General features: G+C 42.0%; 1 protein-coding gene across 6 annotated transcripts in view; it reads right to left on the bottom strand.

Annotated features, from left to right (window-relative positions):
• LOC122806215 overlaps positions 1-22,652 on the bottom strand; it is a 330,985-nt gene that overhangs the window by 8,475 nt on the left and 299,858 nt on the right. For all 6 annotated transcript variants that reach the window (XM_044076444.1, XM_044076443.1, XM_044076445.1 and 3 more), the window contains one exon: positions 17,870-18,037. In XM_044076444.1, coding sequence (XP_043932379.1) covers positions 17,870-18,037 — 168 coding nt within the window. The remainder of the gene's footprint in view (positions 1-17,869; positions 18,038-22,652) is intronic.

The raw sequence follows: 22,652 nt of genomic DNA, 5'->3' as shown, positions 1-22,652 counted from the left end.
AAGTATGGTATCTTCTGACAGAGGTGCCTCACTGTCAGCCTGGGTAGTACTACTCACCTCTGGCCTTGGAGTCACTCTGTCCAAGGGAACATCAGTACCCACCAGTAGCTGTGGCTCACCTTCAGTCTCACTGCTACAGGGCAGCTCCCACCCTGAAGTAGCCACCTCATTCGTACTGGCTTCAAGTGTGTGGCCTGTCTGGGTCCCCCCAGGCTACCAGACCCACATGCTTGTCTCCAAGCCTGACTGCATGTAACTGCATGCACACAAGGTACTGCATTATCAAAATCATTCCCTATAAGGACATCTGCAGGTATGTCCTCAAACACACCTACATGCTTGCTTTCCTTTTCACCCTCTCAGTCAAGGTGAACCCTAGCCAAAGCTATTTGGAATGGGGTCCCTCCTAAAGCTCTAACCAGAATAGACTACCGAATCAAGTAGTGCTCCTCTTTAACCACTGCAGGCTTCACAATGCTTAGGTCAGAATCTGTGTCTCTCTTAGCAGTGGCCTGTTTCCCATCTACTAAGATAGGATTTAATCTCTTGTGGTAGTTTGCTACCTTTGCTGTCTCCAGACAACTTACCACTGGCATTCTGTTATTCCCACTTGCTGGCTCCCCTACCTTTTGTTCCCCACCTTACCTCTGTGGACATCTATATCATACATGGCCCCACTGCTTACATTTAAAACATTTAACCCCTCAGTGATGGCAAACCTATGACACGTGTCAAAAGTGACACACGCCACAACGTTTTGGGTGACACGGCAGTGATCACTAACACCCAAGTTACCAAAGACACTGCTTTTGCATTTGTTGCTCATGTGAAGTTCACTAAACTATTTTGTGAAAGGAGCTTTTGTCACGTCAAACCCAAAAGGTTTGCCATCACTGCCCATGATCCTGGCCGTGAACTTGAACTAGTGGCTTCCCCTGTTGCTGGTGGATTCTGTTGGGGTGGCTTAGGCTGCCCACTATGGGTTTCCTTATATCCACGTGCAGCACTGGGTATCCCTTTCTTGTGCAGTGATCCACTTTTTCCCAGCTCATCCGCGGTGTTGCATTCCTTATTTGCCAACCAGATTCTCATGTTCTCAGGGAAAATGCTAAGTGCTTGTTCCCTCACCAAATGGTCTGCCAGCCCTTCAAAAGTGGTGACCTGACACCCACTCACCCACCTATGAAAATAACTGCTTAACTCAGCAATATAATTACACATACTTTTATCTGCCTTACGTCTATGCTCACAAAACTTTTTTCTATAAGCTTCAGGTGTTAAAACACTATTGAACAATTTTTAACTGGATTATAATTTAAGCAGTCAGTATCAGACAACTTAGAAACAGCAGTTATAGCTTTACCATGGAGTAAGGGGGTCAGGAACCATACCCAGAGCCCTTGGTCAACATTATACTGTTTACAAACCCTTTCAAACATATGAATACAACTATCAAAATTATCACCCTCGGCAAATTGTGGAAGAAATTTACTGATCTTTATTGCTTCTGGGTTTGGTTATTCCCTTCAACATTACCATGACAGTGACAAAGAGTCAACATCTCCCTCTCATGTTGCTTCTGCCTCTCATTTTCTTCAGCTTCCAAATGCCGTAGTCTCTCTGTTGATTCTGGTTTGACCTCCAAATACTGCAGTCTCTCTGCTGATTCTAATTTCAAATGCATGGATGCCTGTTCAAGTCTCTTTAATTCCAGATGGACTTTTAAGTCTTCTGAGGAAAAGCTGAACTGTCCTGTTTCTGAGAGCTGTACAGCCCCAATGCCACTTTGGTTGTCTTCCTGGTTGCTGGTCTATGATGCAGCTGTGATTAAGGCTGCAATCATTTCCCCATTAGTCAGGTCGACATGGCCCAGTCCTTTGGCTTGGCACATCTCAGCCAACTGGCTCCTTCTCAGCTTGCCATAATCCTCTGCTGACATCCTTGCCTGCTCTCCCTGACTAACTAAGCTAACAAAAGTAAATAAATAAAACGATTGTGATATGAAACTCTGAATATTCACCATATGGCTGCTTGAGAGTACACATACCTTCTTTAGTGACAACTGCTTACAGGCTACAGAAGTTGAATATCCACACCACTGTTCACCAGTATGTGATGTGGTGATCGCACCATTGCCAACCAATATGTGATGCCCCACGTCTGAGCCAGTAATCAAGGGGCCTCAATTCTCACCACTGGCACCAGTGGGGGACATTCACTGGGAGGATAACACGTATACACACAGTATCTCCAGATGCCCAGATTATAAGGTGGTTATGATTGCCACCAGATACTACTGCCAGCTACCTTAAGGCTCTTCCAAGGGTATCCAATATACTGAGTGAAATTAATATTAATACAAATGGTAGTTTGACCAAGAGCAAGGGTATTAGGAGTGGCACACACAGTGTCAACAAATAAATATGCAAATACTCCCAAAACCTAAATATCTCTACAAAGATCAGCCACAGTGAAAGTTTAAATATATTTAATAATAAATAGTAAAAGAACAAGAAAATGCTAAGTATATATTCACAAGGACATCAGAGTGTAAAATCACAGGAAATCTTTAAAATAACATTGAAGGACAGGCTTAGACAAATAAAAAGAAAAACAATATCTAGACTAAGCTTCACCATATTCCTGACTGAATCTAAGAGAATTACTATTTCCTACTTACTTAATAGAGCAAGGCAGATGATGTGGTGAATGATCTTCTTGTTGTCAGGACCAAGACAGAATACAGAATGCTCAGTCTCACTAAGAGACTTCTGAAAATACTATCTACACTATTACTTCTGAGATAGTTTGCAGAATGACATCACTTCTTGTCATCTGACTTCTAGTTCCCATGCACCCCCCCCCCCCAAATTGCAGGAAGCTGGCAGGATTTAGCACCTACCTGTAAAAATATACACACAAAGGCTTTTGCTCAGATCTGTGGCAGGCACTGGAAGTCATAAAACAATTTCATACCACCATGCTTCCAGAGTAGTAATTAGTTCATCCCTAAGACCATACAGAAAGCTTACTAGCACAGACTTTGTGTCTCTGGCTGTATTGAAACCTGTAAGACAGCATCTTTATAACTACCTTTCCATTGCCTAAGAGAAAGAGTTACTCATCTTTCAACTCAGTGGTTTCAAATAATATGAGACAAATGGGGCAGAAAATTGCTCCAGTACTGTAATTCTGAGACTTGAAATTAGGGAAAACAAAAACAACAAAACTAAAGAAGAATGGCAAATGTTGACAGTTGCTGATTTCCTTTAAAATTTGTTTTTACAGTCGGTAAAACCCTATTACTAACCCCCCCCCACCGTGTGGGAGACTATACATTTTATACCCCTGCAAGGTACATATACTAACTTTAAGATCACTACACCTCAAAGAAAATGAAAAATTCCAACACATAGCTGTCTCTAACATAGTATATTTAAGTTCCCACTTTCATATATTCAGTCTCACTGTTCTGTGAATTGCACATAGAAGTCTTGGAATGTAAAGTTGTTACCTAGAGAAGTAATGTCAAAAAGTATACAACAGACGCTTGTGCAGCTCCAAATCTATAGACAGTTACAAGTACTTCAAGAGATCTGATAGCCTTGAATCTGCCATAAACTCAACTGCTGGGTACCTGTTGTTATTCCAAGGACTGCAACTGTGATAGTGGAATAGAAAGTTCAGAAAAAGTTAAAAAGTAGGAAATTATATAATAAGTTCAAGGTTGCAGCATCTATTTCCCTCACCTGATATATTTCACATTTTAGGGTGTCAGGGGCATGATAATGTCCTGTACTTTTTATTAACTTGTATCCATCCCCTGTGAGTTCAGTAATACCTCGCCCTCTACCTTTCTCCTTACGTTTTTTACAGCAACGCCAATATGTTCTGTGGTGCATATTCTTTTCTTGTATATATTGGTAACCATCTACACACATTTTATTCCCCTTTTGACTCAATAGCAGTCCCATAATTGCTCCCAATGACTCCAGACACAAATACTGGCTCGTCTTGCATAGCACTTGTCCTACTGCAATGGAAAATATAAGCAAAGTTTAATTTTTGGTATCTGTCTCTCCACAATTCTACTCTGTATTACGCTCTTCTCTGTGAATAAGTATACATACCTGCTCATGATGCTGTATTCCTGACGGTATGGTATATTCCCTCTAGTCCATGTTATACAACTGGATGTTTCCACAATTTTAAGGGAATGTTATATCCATTTTGGATTCATTTCATATGTGCAACATTACGTATGTCATCTGATCGACGTAGTCAGTACGTCATGCTGCAAATAGTAGATTACAACCTTAAATTCGCTATTATGGGGTTGACTACTTTGCGTGCGATCATTTTAGCCTTGGATACCATTATTTTGAACTTCTGACACTTGTTCTACTGCATTTCGCACACACCATAGTAAACCTATATATATATATATATATATATATATATATATATATATATATATATATATATATATATTCTACAGTTATGTACACTTGCCATAAATGTAGATGTTCCAGTGTATTCACTGTTGCAGTCCTGACTTGTGGGATTTTCTGCTGTGGAAGCCCTTGGCCGGCCCGACTACCAGAATAAAAATCTCCATCCCCTAAGACTGGCGGATGCCCTACCCTGATGTCAGTATGCTTGGGTGTAAAAGAAGCCTGCTGATGCCATGACATCAGTTTTTTTCTTGCCCCCTAAAAGGTAGGACCCCCCAGGATGAACCATAAACAAAGGTCAAAGGAAGACAAAGGGCCCTGCAGGGTAAACACCCAAGGAGTCCTCTGGTTAGTGAAGAAGATAGAAGCAGACTACTACTGTAGACAAAGGGGGAAGGAGGGAGGGAAATAAGACTGCAACAGTGAATACACTCAGACATCTACATTTATGGTAAGTGTACACAACTGTAGTATGTTCTTCGTGTTTCCCTGTTGCAGTCCTGACTTGTGGGATGATTCACAAAGCTCAGATGAGGGTGGAAGGTAGATTATGGGGAAGAGAGGATGTCCTGCAAGATGTTAGGGGCAAAATCTGCTCTAGACTTGGAGAAGACTGACAAGTGGTAGTGTTTGGTAAAGGTATGCACAGATGACCAGGTAACAGCTTTCAAAATGTCTTTTGTAGGTTCGCCTTTCAGGAAGGCAGCAGAGGTAGCAGTGACCCTAGTACAATGAGTCCTGACAGTTTCAGGTGGATTTTTACTATGATGGCTGTAACAAAAGGAAATAAAGTAAGAGATCCATTTGGTGAAACTCTGTTTGGAAACTGGTGTCCCTTCAAAGCCAATGGCAAAGAACGCAAAGATTTGGTCTGATTTTCTGAAATATTTACTTCTGTCAAGATAGTAGCAAAGCTGTCTGTGCACATCCAAGGAGTGAAGGATTTTCTCCCCCAGTTCTGAGGCTTGGGGAAGAAAGTGGCAGGTGTATAGCTTGATTCAAGGATGTGTCCATGACCACCATGGGCATAAAGGATGGATTAGTCCTGAGAGATATTCTGTTTGGGTGTAAAATGAGAAATGGTTCCACTGCCATGAGAGAGTGTAGCTCAGAGACCCTCCTAGCTGAGGTGATAGCCAGTAAAAGGGCAGTCTTCCAAGTTAAGAATTTTAATTCAGCAGAAGCTGCTGGCTCAAAGTCTGTGTGTGTGTGTGTGTGTGTGTGGGGGTAGTGTCAATTTTTCTAGAACAAAATTGAAATCTCATGAAGGAGTGGGCTGTCTCCTTGGAAGTCTGATGTGAATCACTCCCTTAAGGAATTGTTTCCTCAGGAGGTGGGAAAAATAGGAGGAAGAACAGGTAGGTGGCTGAAATGGCAGAGGGGTGGATTTTGATGGAAGAAAAGGATAGGCCCCTGCCAAGTATTGGTTGAGTTAGGATTAAGGCCTTGCTGCTGACACTAAATGGAGAATCTTTGTCACTTGGCTGGGTATGATTTCCTAGTACTAGGTCTTCTAGCCTCCTTATGAATGTTTTGAACTTGTCTGCTTAGGGCAGGCTCAGAGGAGTATTTTGGGGAATTATCCAGGCTGACAGCTTGACAGTCTGTAGACTGGGATGCACAAACCTCCCCTTGTCCTGAGTCAGAAGGTTCACTGTCTGAGGTAACTGCCACAGATTTCCATTGGTTAAACGTAATAGCACAATATATCAGTGCTGTCAAGGACAGTCTTGGGCTATCAGAATGACCCTTGGACCTTCTTCCCTGATATTTAGGAGGACCAGTGGAAGAAGAGGCAGGGGAGGAAATGCACAAAGGAAAAGGTGGCTCCAAAGGAAGGAGAAAGCATCTGTCCTCCAGGTTGTGGGTAGTTTGCTTCTGGAGCAGAATCTTTTCAGTCGAGCATTTTCTTTGGTGGCAAAGAGGTCTATGTATCTATGGGGATCTCCATTTCTGGACTATGGTGGGAAATGTTTCCCCATGCAGATGCTGCTTGTGGGGATCCATCAAGTTCCTGCTGAGATGATCTGCTAGAGTGTTTTGAGTCCCTGGGAGGTACTGTGCCATGAGGTACAACTCCAGAGAATGAGCTGTCTCTCAGACCTGCATAGCTACTCGACAAACAGGGTAAGAGTGAGTGCCTTCCTGTTTGTTTATGTACCACATGACTGTGGTGTTGCTTGTTTTGACCAGCAGGACCCCTGATTTCCACTGTTCTTTGAAAGCTACTAGGCCCTTTTGAACTGACATCAGTTCTTTCCAGTTTAAGTGCTTGTGTCTGTACTGATTTTCTCATCTGTCTTGGGACTGCAGGTGATGAAAATGAACCCCCCCCCCGGCTGTCTCTGAAGCATCTATGGTTAAAGTTTTGCCCTGAGGGGTGAACCTGAAGGGGAGACCCAGGTTCTGGACACTTGCCCGTGTCCACCATGGAAATTCCTCCTTCAGGCAAGGAAACAGCTGAATTTCTGTCTCCAGGGACTGTGTGTGCTGACACCACAGATTTTTGAGGTACCACTGGAGCTTCCTCATGTGTAACCTGGCTACAGAGATCATGAGGACACAAGATGCTATGTAGCCTAACACTCTGAGGAATTCCCTAGCTGAGAGGCATTGTCTCTGCAAAATGTTTTGGAAGTATTGAGTCAGGAAGGAGACCTTTTCTGGAGGAAGGAAGGCCTTTTGAAGGGAGGAATCCAGAAGAGCTCCCAGGAAAACTATCCTGGTGGATGGGTCTGTGTTGGATTTGCAAAGATTTAAGGTAAACCCCAAGGAATTGAGGAAGTCCTGGGTGAAGGCCAGATCCTTGAGGATCTTTGACTGACTCTTGGCTTGAATGAGGCAGTCGTCTAGATGGGGTGAATTTGGATCCCCCTTGTTCTGCAGAAGGTGATCACAGGAGCTAAACACTTTGTGAAGACCCTGGGAGCACAGACAAGCCAAAGGGCAGTGCAATGAATTGAAAGTGACTGTTACCTGCTTTGAAATGAAGAAATTTTCTGCAATATTCCTCTACAGGAATGTGCAAGTAAGCATATTTTAGGTCTAAGGTGACCAATAAGGTCTGAGGGGCTATCATGGGAAGATGTTTTTGAAGAGTCAACATTTTGAATTTTGGTACCAGCAAGGACTGATTGAGGGTGGACAGGTCTAGAATAGGGCACCAAGAGCCCTCCTTTCTGGGAACCAGAAAAAGCATAGAATAGAACCCCTTCCCTATTTGGTGTTCTGGTACTGGTTCCACTGATCTCTGTGAGCATAGGTTGTGAATCTGAGAGAGGGTCTCTGCTCTTTGATTTTGTGGAATATCCGGTTAACCTGAGTATCTTAATGGCTCTTTGAAAGTGAGCCTGTACCCATCTGAGATAACTTCAGAACCCACTTGCCTGAAGTAATGAGGGACTAATTTTCTTTGAACAAAGATAGCAGGTAGGGGAAAGGAAGAGTTATTGCTGCTCTCTGCCAGGGTTCTGTTGCCTAGAACTCCCTTGCTGGAGGTTCCTGAGGACCACTGCCTGGGCCTTTGTGACTGATGCTGCCTTTGATGCCTTTTCCTCTGGGGTTTCCTTTGGACTTTTTTTGATTGGGAGGGAAAGGACCAGTGTTTAGTGGGAAAATTCCTACTAAACGTAGGAGGCTGAACTTGGAGGAAGTCCTTGACAGTTTGTACAGATTTTGCTTTATCTTTCATCTTTTTGATCACAGCCTCAGCGTTTTGGCCCAAAGAGGAAGTCCTTATCCAAAGGCACCTCTAGAAGTTTGGATTTTACATGAACTGGCAGGATCTGTTTCCTAAGCCAAGCATACCTCCTAATGACAGAACCTGATAAAGCAGCTCAACTAGAGGCCTCCATAGCATCACAGCTGCAGTGTATTAAGTATCTAGCCACCTGGGAGCTGGAATGGCAAAGGTCCAACAATTCCTTGGAAATGGTCTTGCCCTCTAGGGTGGATATCTTTTGCTTAATTTTATCTAAAATAATTTGTTGGTATTTATCCTGTGAAACTGGCAGTTAAGGGCCCTCATAGCTAGGAAAGCAGAAGAGTTAACTTTGTTACTAAACATATCAAGGGTCCTGCTTACTTTGTCAGCAGGTAAAGGGTTTCTTGAAGAGCTGGCTCTTGCTCCCTTAGGATCTGGAGTGACAACCTCTGGATCAGCAGGGTTTTTTTGAAAAGGTATTTATGAAGTCTGGCCTTCTTTAAAACATGTCTGGCTTTCGAGGGGCTGGAGGTACAGAATCTGGATTCAGGGAAGAGTCCATAAAAACATCCTCTACCACCTCCAATACATGTGGTATATCCAAAGGTTTGTGTTCCGGTAGGTCAAGAAACTCCCTAACCCTCTTTTTAGATTGATTGCAGCCTCAGCTTTTTGGACTCCCACTGGAAATGCTCCCTCATGGCATGGAGTGTTTCCCCAAAAGTGATGTCTTCAGGAGCTGAAGCTGAAGACAGATTCTCTTTAGAATCTGAATCTTCAAAAGAAGTAAGTAAGAGTCCCGCCTCAAAGACAGACTCCTCCTGGTCAGAATCCTCATCTGAATCAGGAGGTACAGAGAAAACTTCAAGAGTAGGATCCCTCTTCCTTTTCCCTGGGGAACACTGTAAAGGGGGGTGCTTAGCTCTGACTAAATAAATAAGGTCTTTAGCTAACCTGGCCAGGTCTTGCTGGTATCCTAGAGAATGGCAGCCTGGAGGCCTAGGTATAATATGTCTACAATCCTGATGCCAGTCTCTTTGTAGTGCAGAACCAATGCAGGCTGATGCCTCAAAGAAAAGTCACAGGTAAAAGCTCACTCACTGGAAGCCGAAGTCTGCTGAGCAACTCATGATCCAACTGACGAACTGAAAGCCAAGGTCTGTGCAGACGTTGAGGGACCTGACAGGATGTCAGACTCCATAACAGTCTTGACAGGGGCCTGCACCACCACCTCGGTCACAAAAGGGGGCTGCGAAAGAACTTTGCCTTCCTCAATTTTAACGATCCTTGGAGGATTGGCTGATGGTGAATGGTTGTTTTCTGAGGCCCTAAGCTTGGGTCTTTTTTCCTTGTCCTTCCTACGCTTAGGGAACTCAACCTTGGGACAACTAGTTGATGCCATCAAATGATGTGAGGAAGATGACAGATTCAGATGCCTAGCTAAGAATATGGCCCTATGCTGATAGAACTAGAATTGAAATGTGCACAAAACAGCAACTAGGGACATCATGATCCATGATCCTAGACAAATGACATAACGAATGAAAGTCTCGGTGTGGGATTTGCTTACCACAGCAGAGACAATTGTTAAGCTTATCTGACATGAGTTAAAGCAAGAAAAAGAGTTCCCGAATGGAGTACTAGGCTCTAGAAGACTTCTGTCGATGGGGACTGCCTGACACACTAAAACACTGCTTTGGGCTCCAGTGGCAAGAAAAGATTGATGTCATGGCATTGGCTGTCTCCCTTTATACCCAAGTGTACTGATGTCAGGGTAGGGCATCCGCCAGCCTTAGGAGGAGAGAGATTTTTTACTCTGGTAGTCGGGCTGGCCAAGGGCTTCCACAGCAGAAAATCCCCACAAGTCAGAACCACAACAGTGAAACATGAAGAACATATATACATACATACATATATATAAGCTGCAGGGGAGTGGGGGATATAGTCTTCCAGTCCATACTCATTTGGGGTGAAAGGTAAAGTGCCATGAAAAATATTTAAATGTGTACCAGGCAGATTTGGAAAAAAAATTTTTTTTTTGTCTGAATCAAAGTTTATTTGAATTATTATTTGAAGTGTCAAAAAGCACACAATCAGGTCTCACATTTTGGACAGGAAGCTTGTACAATCAGTACCTTAAGCAGAACAAGGAAATATTTTTTTCAAGAAGAATGGCATGTAGAGACCTAGTCTATATCCTTTCAGGCTGAGCAAGTTTATTGGAACAAAAAGTTAAAGATATTGATACCACCGGTGCTCCTTTCTCTGAATTAAGGTGCATTTTTGGAAGCCATGGGCATGCAGGAGTTTTACCTGCACATCCCCATTCAGAAAGTTCACTGAAAATATACCAGATTTTTCTTGGTGAATTCCCACTGTCTCCTCACTTCCTATTCATCTGGCATTACTGCTATGCCCAGTGTTTTCAATAAATGCCAAGTAAAGTGTTTGCTTACTTTAAACTCAAGATAATTCACATCTACTGTTATCTAGGCAACTATCTCATTGCCAGCTCACTTCAGAGTTAATAATCTGCACTTCAGCAAGATCTACAGTGTTTTTTAGATTGTGAGCATCCCTCTCACCAAGAAAAACTTAAATCTGTCCTTCTCAGAGGAACATTTCTTAGGGTTAGGGAGGAATACTAAACCTCAGTGATATTTTACCACAGGGCAGTGTGCAAGTGATGTACTTTACGAAAAGGTAGATCCCAATCATGCTAGAGTTAAAAAAGTAATGAATAAACAGCACCTAAGCACTGACACTGGCAGTGCCCTAGGCTAATGAGTGCATGCACTACATCTACATGGCTCCTGATACCTACTGAATGCTTTAAAATAGACTGGAAAATGGACAAAAAGTGTTAGAGATATGCTCCTTATAGGGTTACCACCTGTCCCACTTTGTGAGGGACAGTCCCTCTTTGGGCAGTTGTGTCCTGCAAAAAAACTGAAAAAATTGCAAATGTCCTGAGATTTTAGGTAAAAATTATTTCCTATATTTTATGTAATAGTTGTATAAAACAGTTAATCTGTATCTGAAACACCTAAATGTTATAAGAAACAGAATAAGCAACTAAAATGCTACAAGAATAAGCTTTTATTTAGACAAAAAATGAAGTTCTGTCCTTGGTACTCGCCGTGGGTATCTTTCATCCTGCAAAATCTGACGTTTGCACCAAAAATGTCTCACTTTGAGCATTTAAAAAGGTGGCAACCCTAGCTCCTTATCAAAAGAAGAGATATCTTAGGCTGGGATTTGCACCAGAAAAAATGTAAGAAAAAAAGTATTTTAACAGATTGCTTGTTTAGGAATATGAATGCTTTGTGAAACCTTCACAGTGACGTCAGGCTACATAAATACAGATCATTTCAGCACCTCTGTTTGTAGTATAATCACTGCACTTAGCAGTGATGTGATTATGTCTAATTGGACTAAGTCCTCAAAATCATGTTATGTCAGTAGTTTGGTTTATATCCTACAATATAAGTACAATTTGACCTCTAACCACTAATCAGTTTTGCCTAGCTCAGTAATTTACTGTTGGCAAATATTTATGACATGCTTCTTTGCTGCTACTCTGGTATGGCTTTTTCGTCTGCCCTGATAACAAAATGCCTCACTTTCCTTCTGTGGGAAAAGAGGCTCAGAAGATTGCTCTCAGACATCACTTAATGGGAATAAAATACATTCTCTGTCTGTGCTCTCACCCATAGACCCCTCTCAGTTCTGCATAGGGTACTGGCTGTGTAAATTTGATATATAATTAATCAAATTATCATACTTAGTCCTACACGTTTTTGAATAAATTAAAAAATATTATTTTGTCAATCATAAATGTCTGTAATCTGTGTGAAAATCAGTTATTTTATCTATGTAACAAAATACTATTTGCAATATTATATGCGCTGTTTTTAAGTGATTATTTTTATTTATATTTATTTTATTATTTATTTGACATTTGTTGACCAAGTTAGTCTGACAAGGCAGTTGCCCATTTTCAGCAGAGACCCGAGGAGAAAAGCTCCAATAGGTAGATAATAAAGTCTTAAGTATACAGTAAAACAGTAAAAACATACAGTTTCATGCAATACATAGTCAGAGAAACAATAATACCATAGTTTGTAACAGTAAGCATAAGCAGTATTGTAAAACACATAGTCATGGTACAAATCCTTACAGGTGTAAGGCAATACATAGAGAAACAACAATTCCATACTTGGTAACAGTCAGCACAAACTCTACTGAGAAATACATATTGAGGTACAATTCCTTACAGTTGTATAGCATTCTACAAGAGGTGTAAAGACAAAGTCAGACACAGTTGCAGTGACAGTGAGGAGATACAGTATAACAGTAAGCACATGAAGTAGCATGCTGTATGTAGATACATTAATGTATCTTACAGATGTGAAAGAAATAGAAATTCCAACACATGTGAGAGATGCAACCAAATAGCCATACTGGAGGCTAAGCTCTCTCAACTCAGTACTGGTGAAACCAGTCAGGAGGAGAAGGAAACCACACTCACTACAATTCCAATCTCACATAGACCTACCACGACAGCAAACCAAACACATAAACACACAAAAACATACTCGGAGGCTCTAAATAAAAATCTGCCTAAGCAGCAGAGAGCTCCAAAGCAGACACCCAAGCAACCGCTACCCCAAAACAAAACTCGTGCAACACATAGCTCACAAAGCCAGTGTGCCGAACAGTCACAGCCCTTAAGGCTAAATAACACACCTGATACACTTGTAATAGGTGACTCTATCATCAGGCACACTGACGTCCCGCTCACCAGGCTGAACAAGGAGAAGGTCACGGTGAGCTGCCTGTCGGGCGCTAGGATCCGCCACATAACAAAAGCACTCAGGTCACTCCAAGGCAAGTACAAATATGACTCAGTCATTGTCCATGATGGTGTGAATGACCTGAGACATACCTCTCTGGACTACATGAAAAGAGACATAGAGGAGCTCTCTGAGCATGTAGCCCAGGCCGGTATGACCCTGACCTTGAGTAGCATCTTACCCTCACCAAGAATGATGTCACAATATGAAGACAAGATGATCAATTTCAACAATTGGCTTAAGTATTGGTGTCATTCAAAGGGAATCCAATGCCTGTCAGCCTGGGATGACATGCTCGACAAGCCATGATGCTTCGCTAGGGACGGCTTGCACCTGTCACCCCTGGGCTTTCAGATTTTGGCAAAGGCTGTTGCTACCCCCATAGTGCCTTTTTTAGGCAAGGATCAAAAGACAAACCCACCTCCATAGGTATCACAAGGGATAAGAAACTAAGAGTAATGCTACTCAATGCCAGAAGTCTAAACCTCAAGATGCATGCACTCGAAACTCTCCTTAGCATGGAGAACATCGATATCTGTGCAGTAACAGAAACCTGGTTCAAGGCTCCTGAGAGCACCCCAGCACTACCAGGTTATACCTCATACCATGCTTTTCGGCCCCAAAACTTGGAGCGTACTACAAAAGGAGGGGGAGTATCAGTATTCGTCAAAGATACCCACACCTCCAGGTTGGTGGCACAGCACGAAGCATCAGAGACTATCCATGTGCAACTAACAGTGGGTAAAACTGCCTTCCAGTTTATAGCCTGCTACAGACCACCCTCCCAAACCCAGGAATCCCACTCGGCCTTCCTGAGAACACTGGAAAATATGAAGGTCTCTCCAAACACCATTATATTGGGTGACTTCAACTACCCAAACATAGACTGGGAGCATTACTCTAGCTCCAACACCCTAGCCCAAAGGTTCCTAGAATTTATAAACTCAAATGCTATGGAACAACTTGTTACCACTCCCACAAGAGGGGAAAACATACTGGACCTGATCATCACCAACATGGGGACTCTATGCTCCAGACCAGAAGTGTATCCCTCTCTGGTAAGATCAGACCATAAACTAATGTCACTGGATATTCACATCCCGACTCCACCCCCTGCCCTGAAAACCACAGTGAAAAACTTCTCTAAAGCAAATTTCACATTCCTCAAATCTGAGGTGGAATCCTTCAAAGCCCCCGGGCCTGTGAAAAATATGGCCCAGACTGCAGAATCCTTTATAAATGCATTCTATGAACACCTTCAGGAAAGCATGAATCATGCAATCCCAAATAAAACCAAGACCCAATCCTCCAAAGGCAGACGTCATGTCTGGTGGACCCCAGCCATAAACAAGCTATACAATAGAAGGAGGAAGCTACTACATGATAGAGCAAAATCCCAAAATGGGAAGGCATCTCTGATCAGTATTAGCAAAAAACTACGGGCACTCATAAAATCGTCTAAGGCCAGCTTCGAGAGAAAAACTGCACAGGACACTAAGGATAATCACAAGGCTTTCTTTAGTTATGTTAGGAACCTGGGTGGGAATTCCCAGATATGCTCAGAATTAGTCCAAAATAACAAAAAATACACTGAACCCACAGACATTGCCAACATCCTAGCTGACAGGTTCAGCGCAAACTCCCCCCCACCAAAAGGGCAAATATTTATCCCAGCAGAGTGCTGCCCCCCTGACATTTCAGATGCTCAGGTAAGAGCTGCCCTCTCCAAAGCAAAAAACACAGCATCAATGGGACCAGACGGTGTCCCGGGCTGCGTCCTACATGAACTCCAAGAAGAGCTAAACCCAAACATAAAACTACTGTTCAATCTCAGCCTTACTACAGGATATGTACCCAAAGAGTGGCGTACAGCAACAGTGGTCCCTCTCCACAAAGGTGGTGCCTCAATGGATCCTGGAAACTATCGCCCCATAAGCCTGACTAGCTTGGTCTGCAACGCTATGGAAAGGATCATCATGGACCTCATAAATAAAGATATTGGGGACCTACACACACTGGATCCTACCCAGTTCGGCTTTGTTAAGGGCAGATCCTGCCTCTTAAACCCGGTTGATTTCTTTGAAACAGTCACCAAGGCCATTGATGAGGGGAAGGTGGTCCACACAGCCTACCTGGACCTCGCAAAAGCCTTCGATACAATACCCCACTCGGGCATTATAGATAAGCTCACCAGCTTAAATATAAACCCCTATGTCACTAGATGGGTTGTAAACTGGCTCAAGGACAGAACCCACATGGTTAGAATTGCTGGAGCCATGTCAGACTCCAAACCAGTTGCAAGTGGCATCCCCCATGGCTCAGTCCTGGGACCTCTCTTGTTCGGTATATATTTCTCAGAGGTACAGGCCAACACGGAAGGACTGTGGCTGACTAAGTTTGCAGATGACTGCAAACTGGGTGCCATAATCGACTCTCCAGCTGACACAGGCATCCTCCAAAAGGGCCTCATAGAAACAGACAACTGGTGCCAGAGCCATGGCCTCAAGCTAAACGCCAAAAAGTGTATAGTCATCCCCTTTGGCAAAAACAAAGTGCCCACAAATTACCACATAGGTGGTAATCCATTAAGTACAGAAGAAGTCATTAGGGACCTGGGGACCCAAGTTGATAGCAATCTCTCATTTGACAACCACGTGGCCAAAGTGGTTAGAAAAACATTTTATATAGCCCACCTAATCATGAAGGAATTCACATCTAGATCAGGGGAGGTCATCGTGCCTCTTTACTCATCCCTCATCAGGCCCATAATTGAGTACAATGCCCTTTTGGGATGTACCTTACCAGACACCTGCAGCAACTGGAAAGACCCCAAAAGTACCTTATCAAGAGGATCATAGGGCTCAAACAGATGCCATATGCTGCCCGGTTAAAGAAACTCCAGCTCTACTCAGTGGCATACCGCCTGCTCAGAGGCGATCTGTGCCTGACATATAAAGCCATGTCCAACCCGGAATTAATGGACATGCTGTACCTCAGAAAATCCAAATCCCATCGAGCTACTCGCTCGAGAGACTTGAACCTCAGCACTGAAATAAATAGGACATGCTGGAGGGACAGATTCATAACCCAGAGGCTCCCTTCACTCTGGAATAAAATCCCAGTCCAGGTTAGGCAGAGTCCCTCATTGACTCTCTTCAAGAGGAATCTTGATGAGTGGATGGGAGATCGTAGGTTTACCCCGGGTATCACTTCTGTGTCACTGTTAGACAGAGGCACAGTATACTAACCTCGAAAAAGGGCATAGCAAAATTACTTTAAAATGGGTGGCGAAAGCCAAACACACTCTGGCTAGGCTTATAAATGCCCTAGGGCAGATAGCCTAGTATGAACCTATAATGTAGCCACTCTTCAGGGCAGATTACAGTAAATACTGTTTTGTGGAACAAGTGGAGGAAGTGAGAAAGGAGGGTTAGTTGAAATAAAGGGGAGTGCTACAGAGGAGCGGTTAGTTGAGATTATAGAGGTAGATTAAGTTGGATCAGTGTTGAAGCAAGTCCATGAGTTTAGTAGATAGTCTTTTAATTTTTTTTCTTGAAGCAGTATGTGTTAGACTAATGTATAGGGGCAATTTATTACAAGCAGCGGTGACTGAGTAGTTATAAAAAAGTTTGCCAATGGATTCATTGGGTTTGTAGATCTGCAGAAGGTGTTGGTCAGAGCTGCATAGTTTACAGTTAGGAACATAGGGAGTGAAGAGAGTTGCAACAGTGGAACAGGGGTGGGGTTAGTTTAAGATAGAGTAAGTCAGGTGTGACAGAAGGAGATGATGGTGAAATTCCAGCCAGTGAAGGTTTTTTAGGTAAAAGCAGTGGTGTGAGCGATAGGGTAGATTGGTGACAAATCTAGCAATTTTATTATAGATAAGTTCTAGCTTAGTTAAAAGATTAGTTTAAAGGTTAGTGACAATCGGGGCAGCATATAGTAGATTGAGAAGTAGATAGGCCTGTGCTAAATAGAGTTTAAATTCATTTGTCAGGAAGTTTTTTGATTCTATAGAGTAGACCAAGTTTTTAGTGAGTCTTTTTCATGCAGTTATTGATATGAAGGTCAAATGTGAGTTGCTTGTCAATAATAATCCCTAATAGTTTAGCATGGGGTTCAACCTTGATAGTTATGTTGTTTAGTGAAGAGACCGTGAAGGTGGATTTAAGGTATTGGAGAGACTTAGGGAGGAAGAGGAGGAGTTTACTTTTGTTTTGGTTAAATAGGAGTTGGTTGGGTGCTAGCCATTTTTCAACAGAGATTATTATGATTGCTGTAAACATTGCATGCTCTGTGTTACTGTGATTACTGTAATTTATTTTATTTGTGGAGTTTTTCTCCAGGCCTCCAATGAAAAAGGACATCATACCCAGACAGATGTTTCTTTCAAAGATCAGCAATAAATAAATACATACACACATACATATAATCATACATACATGCATACATATATACAAACTAGAACTGTGGTCATAATTGAGAAAAATATATAAAAGTCTATTTTTCAGCTAGACAGCAACAAACTGGGTCATAAGCTTTCTTTCACTATATGAATATCTTCTTAGGGACCATACAGAAGATATCCAAGTGTGGCAAACTTGTAAATGTGAGTACCTTTTCTCAGATGTGAATCTGAAATTATGGATTAAACATTCTATTTATAATTAGAATTAGTAATCAGCAGAAAGGCACTGAATATTTCTGACCTGGAATAAAACTCCAAAGTCATGACTTGAAAATGTATCTGGTCATATCTGGAAAATATGACTTTGGTCCCAACAATGTATTTCACCAGCTGTGTTGACTAAGTAATACCTACAATTTTTAAATCAATATTAAAATGATTTACTAACCTGTGTCATCATATGGTATGGTCTCTAAACGGTGATGAGAATATTGCTCTCTCCTCTTTTTGCATTTATTAACACTGTACATAATGAGGACTAATACAGCCACTCCAAGTACAATGCTAAAAACAATGGTCAAGATGATCTCTGAATTATTCAGACTGAATTTTCTACCTGTAAGAAAAGACAGTTTATACATTACTGTTGCAAGCATGCAGTCAGCATTCTTATTACATTAACATGAATCACAAAGGTGGGTTCTTTTTAAAGTCTCAGCAGTGGACCTAAAGAATACAGTAGAATTCATAGGAAGTGTGTGATTAGAGGATTTGCAGTACCTGATAGCTATTCAACATGAATTTGACAATAAATAGTTCCAGTCCTTTGTCTGCTTCACTTCTTTAATACACTAAGTTTACATTGTAAGAACAGTTAGATCTTTGGTTGGGGATGGTCAATGTAACAGTAACATTCTTCTTGTATCCCAGCCATATTTTTGTAACTTGTTTGTACTTTGTGAGGAAAAATGCTGCATTCATGACTGTAAAGGTATGTATACAAGTTTCCCAAAGCACCCACATATGCTCAGGTTCTCTGTTGAAGCTCTGAGGACAAAACTTCAATCCTTGTAACTGTGGAATTATAACAGTAAATTAAGGGAATTTATACCGTGTCTGAAGTTGCTGTCTTGGAGCATACCTCTACTCCAAGATGCAGCAGGCTTGGAATTAGTATATATTAGTTATAGGGGTGTTCATAATTTCATAGGTTCTTAGAAAGCTTATGACCAGGAAGACCATTTAGAAGCTTAATCACATCACTCAGTACAGGTGGAATACTAACAGTGTCCCTCATTAAGTACATTTTTCCCAGATATTCCAGGTGAAAATTTGCAGTCACTCATCAAGTCAATCAGACTGACTTTAAAGGTTGCTAGGAAATTATCTTACTTGATATTTAAGGGCAGCCTAGTCCAGAAAAAGGGAATATGTTGAGTTAAGTACCCATCATACCATATGGTATCGTTGATGTGGTAGTGTAGGTTTAGGTCTCTAAAGTGAATGTTTGCTTTATTACTGGTTTTATTTATCAGAAGGATTTAAAGAGCACTAAGCCATTCATGGCACAGAAAGCTAAGCAGAGATCACCTCTCAGGAGTCTGTATGACACTGGTTAGATGGATAGGGCTTTTAGTCTACAGGAACAACTAGAGGCTCTGAAATCTTTTGAGAGGTGGAAAACATTTTGGTCTCTTAAGTTGATTTAGGTACTTAGCATTGTATACCCCAGAGGGGACATCATATTCAATGATCGGCCTAATAAGAGAGGAATAAAGTGGGACTATAACTTCTTTGGACCATAATTTGTGCAAAGCTGATGGGTTTTCTAACTGCCACGGAGACATGGTGGTCAAAGGAGAGTCTGCTATCAACATAAGTGCCCAAGTTCCTGATAAGTATGTCAGATTTAAGTGGAATGTTATCTGTAGTAATGTACATTTATCAAAGGAAGCTATGCTGCATTTTTGGTATTGAGGGCAAACCTGTGATTAACACACCAAAATATTTGTTTGGTCTAGCCCTAGTTAGAGAATTTTAGTATCAACATCGGATTTGATAACTACACACAGTTTGCAGTCATCAGCAAACCTGATTAGCCATAGTCAGTTGAAATCAGCTTTCATGCCAGAGGAATATATATCAAACAGGAAGTTGCCCAGGACAGAGCCCTGTGGGACACTATTGCTGATCCTTCTCTGCTTAGAGCAAGCACTTCCAACTTTAATGGTATGGGTTCCATCAGACAGAATTACCTATCCAGTGAACTATATACAGGTTAATGTTGAGTTGGGAGAGTGTCAATAATTCCAGCATGGGGGTTTTAAAGGCCTTGGCAGGATCATGCAGGCATGATAGATTACAAGCCTCTTATCAATCAGTGGCTTCAGTAACCCTTTCAAACAACTCAGCCAGGCTGAGCAGGTGTGATCTACTTTTTACAAAGCCATACTGGTATGTATCCAATGATATAAAGTTACTTACATTATTGTTTATTAGTTCATTTATAAGATGATCTTCTGTTATCTATTCCATCCATTTCTAAAATGGTTTGGTTATCAGATATGACTCGGATCTGACATCGGCCACTCTCAGACTTTGGATCCACTGCTTAGGCTCCTCCCCTTACCCACAGTCGCATGCAAGATGAGAATTACCCCAGATCTCATTTGCAGCTCATTTGTTATGGATCTGGTCTCCATTGCTCTAGCTTCTTTTGTTGAGACAAGTGAAATTTCTATATTGATTTTCTCTTTTTCTTCTCTGAGGTTTATCCTCTGCTCCTTTTTCCATCTTGTGCCTTCCCTTACTTACAAAAAAAAGGGTTTTATGATATATTTTTTACCCTTGTTTTTTCCAATTTTTTTTCTCATCTATTGAAGCTGTGTCATTGAAACTTAGTGTTACTTAGGGTATTAGAGTGTTCTCTGGTGTAGTACTTTTTCCTAGTGTCATACTTATAGTAGATTACTGTTAGAATTTGTAGTTCACCAAATTACAGTTGTGCAGTGTTTTTTGCTGGTTAGTTTTGTGGTTATTGTTGTTGTTGTTGAATTTGTCATCTATGTCAGATAAACCTTTGGGCTTCAAAAAATGTGTCGTTTGCCACCACATAAGCCCTAACTCAGACACACTTGCCAATTGTATCTATTGTTTGGGGCTGCCCAAATGGATGAACAATATTCAGCTTGTTTTGCTTCTGGGTATAGAGCTCTTGTGGAGAAGACATATAAACTTATCAAGAGGCTCCTTTCTGCCACCACAACAGAAGTTCCCCCTTTTCACTCCTCTACTTTTTCTGCTATTTCTCCACTGGCTAAGATGCCTGCAGAAAAATCTAGAGCTGCAAAAAGGCATGACAAAGCTAAGGCTAAAGAGAAGCCCAAGGAACCAAAGAAAAGTGGTCCCTGGATCGCTTTCCTTCTTTGGTTCCAGCTCCAAAGATTTTGAAGCCATCAGATATGGCTTTTACATTCAAACCTATATTCTCTGGATCTGATACTCCTCCTTTGCCAGATCCACATTTTTCTCCAGAGCTGATCCTGCTCAGGCTGTGGTCTCCCATCCTCTTCACTGGATGTCTAGACATTCCTCCACTGCTTCTTCACGCCATTGAGTTTAGTCCTACAGGAGTCTGTCAGAAGAGGGCATGGATAGGATGATAAGGAAGTTCCTCTGGACCCAAATCCAGCTGGGGTTCTTTTAACTCTGATCCCAGTCAAAACCAGGGCCATGGTTCTTTCCCCTGATGAGATTATTTTTTCTTCCTCGATCCGTCCATCAGACTTGGGACTGTTGGATCTGGGTCTTCCCAGGGGTATGTCTACATTGGATCCAAAGACCTGGTCTTTGTCAGCTCCAGTAGCGTCTCTGATATGACTGGCACCAAATTGCTCAGATCCAGATGGATCTCAGAGCTGAGGTTCTGGCATTGGACCTGGGGGAGGGGGGCAGGATCAAATCTGAAGTTCTCAGAACCATCTCTTACCTTCAGGGCATTAATGCTAGACAGCTCAGCATTAGCTTCAGAGCGGGTCTAATGGGGACTCAAGACCAATTCATCTCAGGTGCCACAGCTCCTATAGGAAGTGTTTCTGATCCTGTCTTAAGCTCTGCCATTGAGGCTTTCAAGATAGTGCTCTCTCACTATAGGGAGCAGACTTCCCTCTCAAGCTTAGATCCATCCCTTCTCCACAGGATTCCTTGGGTCCTGATCCTACTCTTTCTATCCCAGCAGGATAGCCAGACTGTAAAATTCTTGAGTCTGTCCACATTGAGGACTCCCAATCATCTTCCAAGTACTCTTCCAAGTACTCTTTTGAACATCCCACTGGGAAACTTTGTTGAAAACGTGCAAAAAGTAGACTTTGATGAGGTGGAGGGGGTTCCCCAGAGCTACCCTTGAGGTCATCTTGTTTGGTGAAATATTGGAACTGCTCAGACAAAAGGGGGGGGGGTGATCCTCAGAAGCTCCATCCCACATGGAGTCAGTATTTCTTGAGACATTTGGGGCTTGCCCATCTACTTATTGGATGGTCCCTCCTGCAGACAAGATAGCGGATTTAATCTCTAGATCCACTCCGAAGACACACAAACTGAGAACCACAGAAGTGATGGAACAGGCAGCACGCTGGACTCTTGAAATACACTCGATTTAATAAACACTCCAAAAGCAAATAAAATAAACAATTAAAGTATAAAGCGCTTTTTGTCTGTCAAATATTTCCAGACTTCTTCAGATACAATTCATTGAATGAAGTAGTTCCTTATAAATCATTTAAAACTGCATCACATGACTGTTAGACCAAAATTAGCCCACCCTATTCCACACTCTTACCAAAATTAGGCGGTGTGAATTACTAAAAAACTCAAGCTAGGAATCATCTTTTTGAGGCCAGGGACTCCTTGCTCCAGCTTTGCTCAGTGCTAGGTATTACCATGAATACAGCTAAGTCCAAACTTCACCCTGTCTGGACTTTGGAATTCATTGGAGATCATTTGGCCACAAATTTGCAATTTGCCAAGCTTCCAGTAACCAGGATTTCCTCACTTCACAGACTGGTACTACCTGTCCTTTCCTCTCAGAAGCTACCTGCAAAATGATCCTACATCTCCTCACTTCGATGGTGGCTGCCATTACCTTGATTACTCTTATTAAATGTAATATGAGGGTGCTTCAGTAGACCCTGTCAGCTCAGTGCTCAATCAGACGCTAGTCTATGAGTTTCCAA

The sequence above is a fragment of the Protopterus annectens genome, chromosome 7.part0 (genome assembly GCF_019279795.1).
Source record: "Protopterus annectens isolate FY-2018-M chromosome 7.part0, PAN1.0, whole genome shotgun sequence".
In the NCBI taxonomy this organism is placed as follows: Eukaryota; Metazoa; Chordata; order Ceratodontiformes; family Protopteridae; genus Protopterus; species Protopterus annectens.
This window is presented reverse-complemented; position numbering and strand designations above follow the sequence as displayed.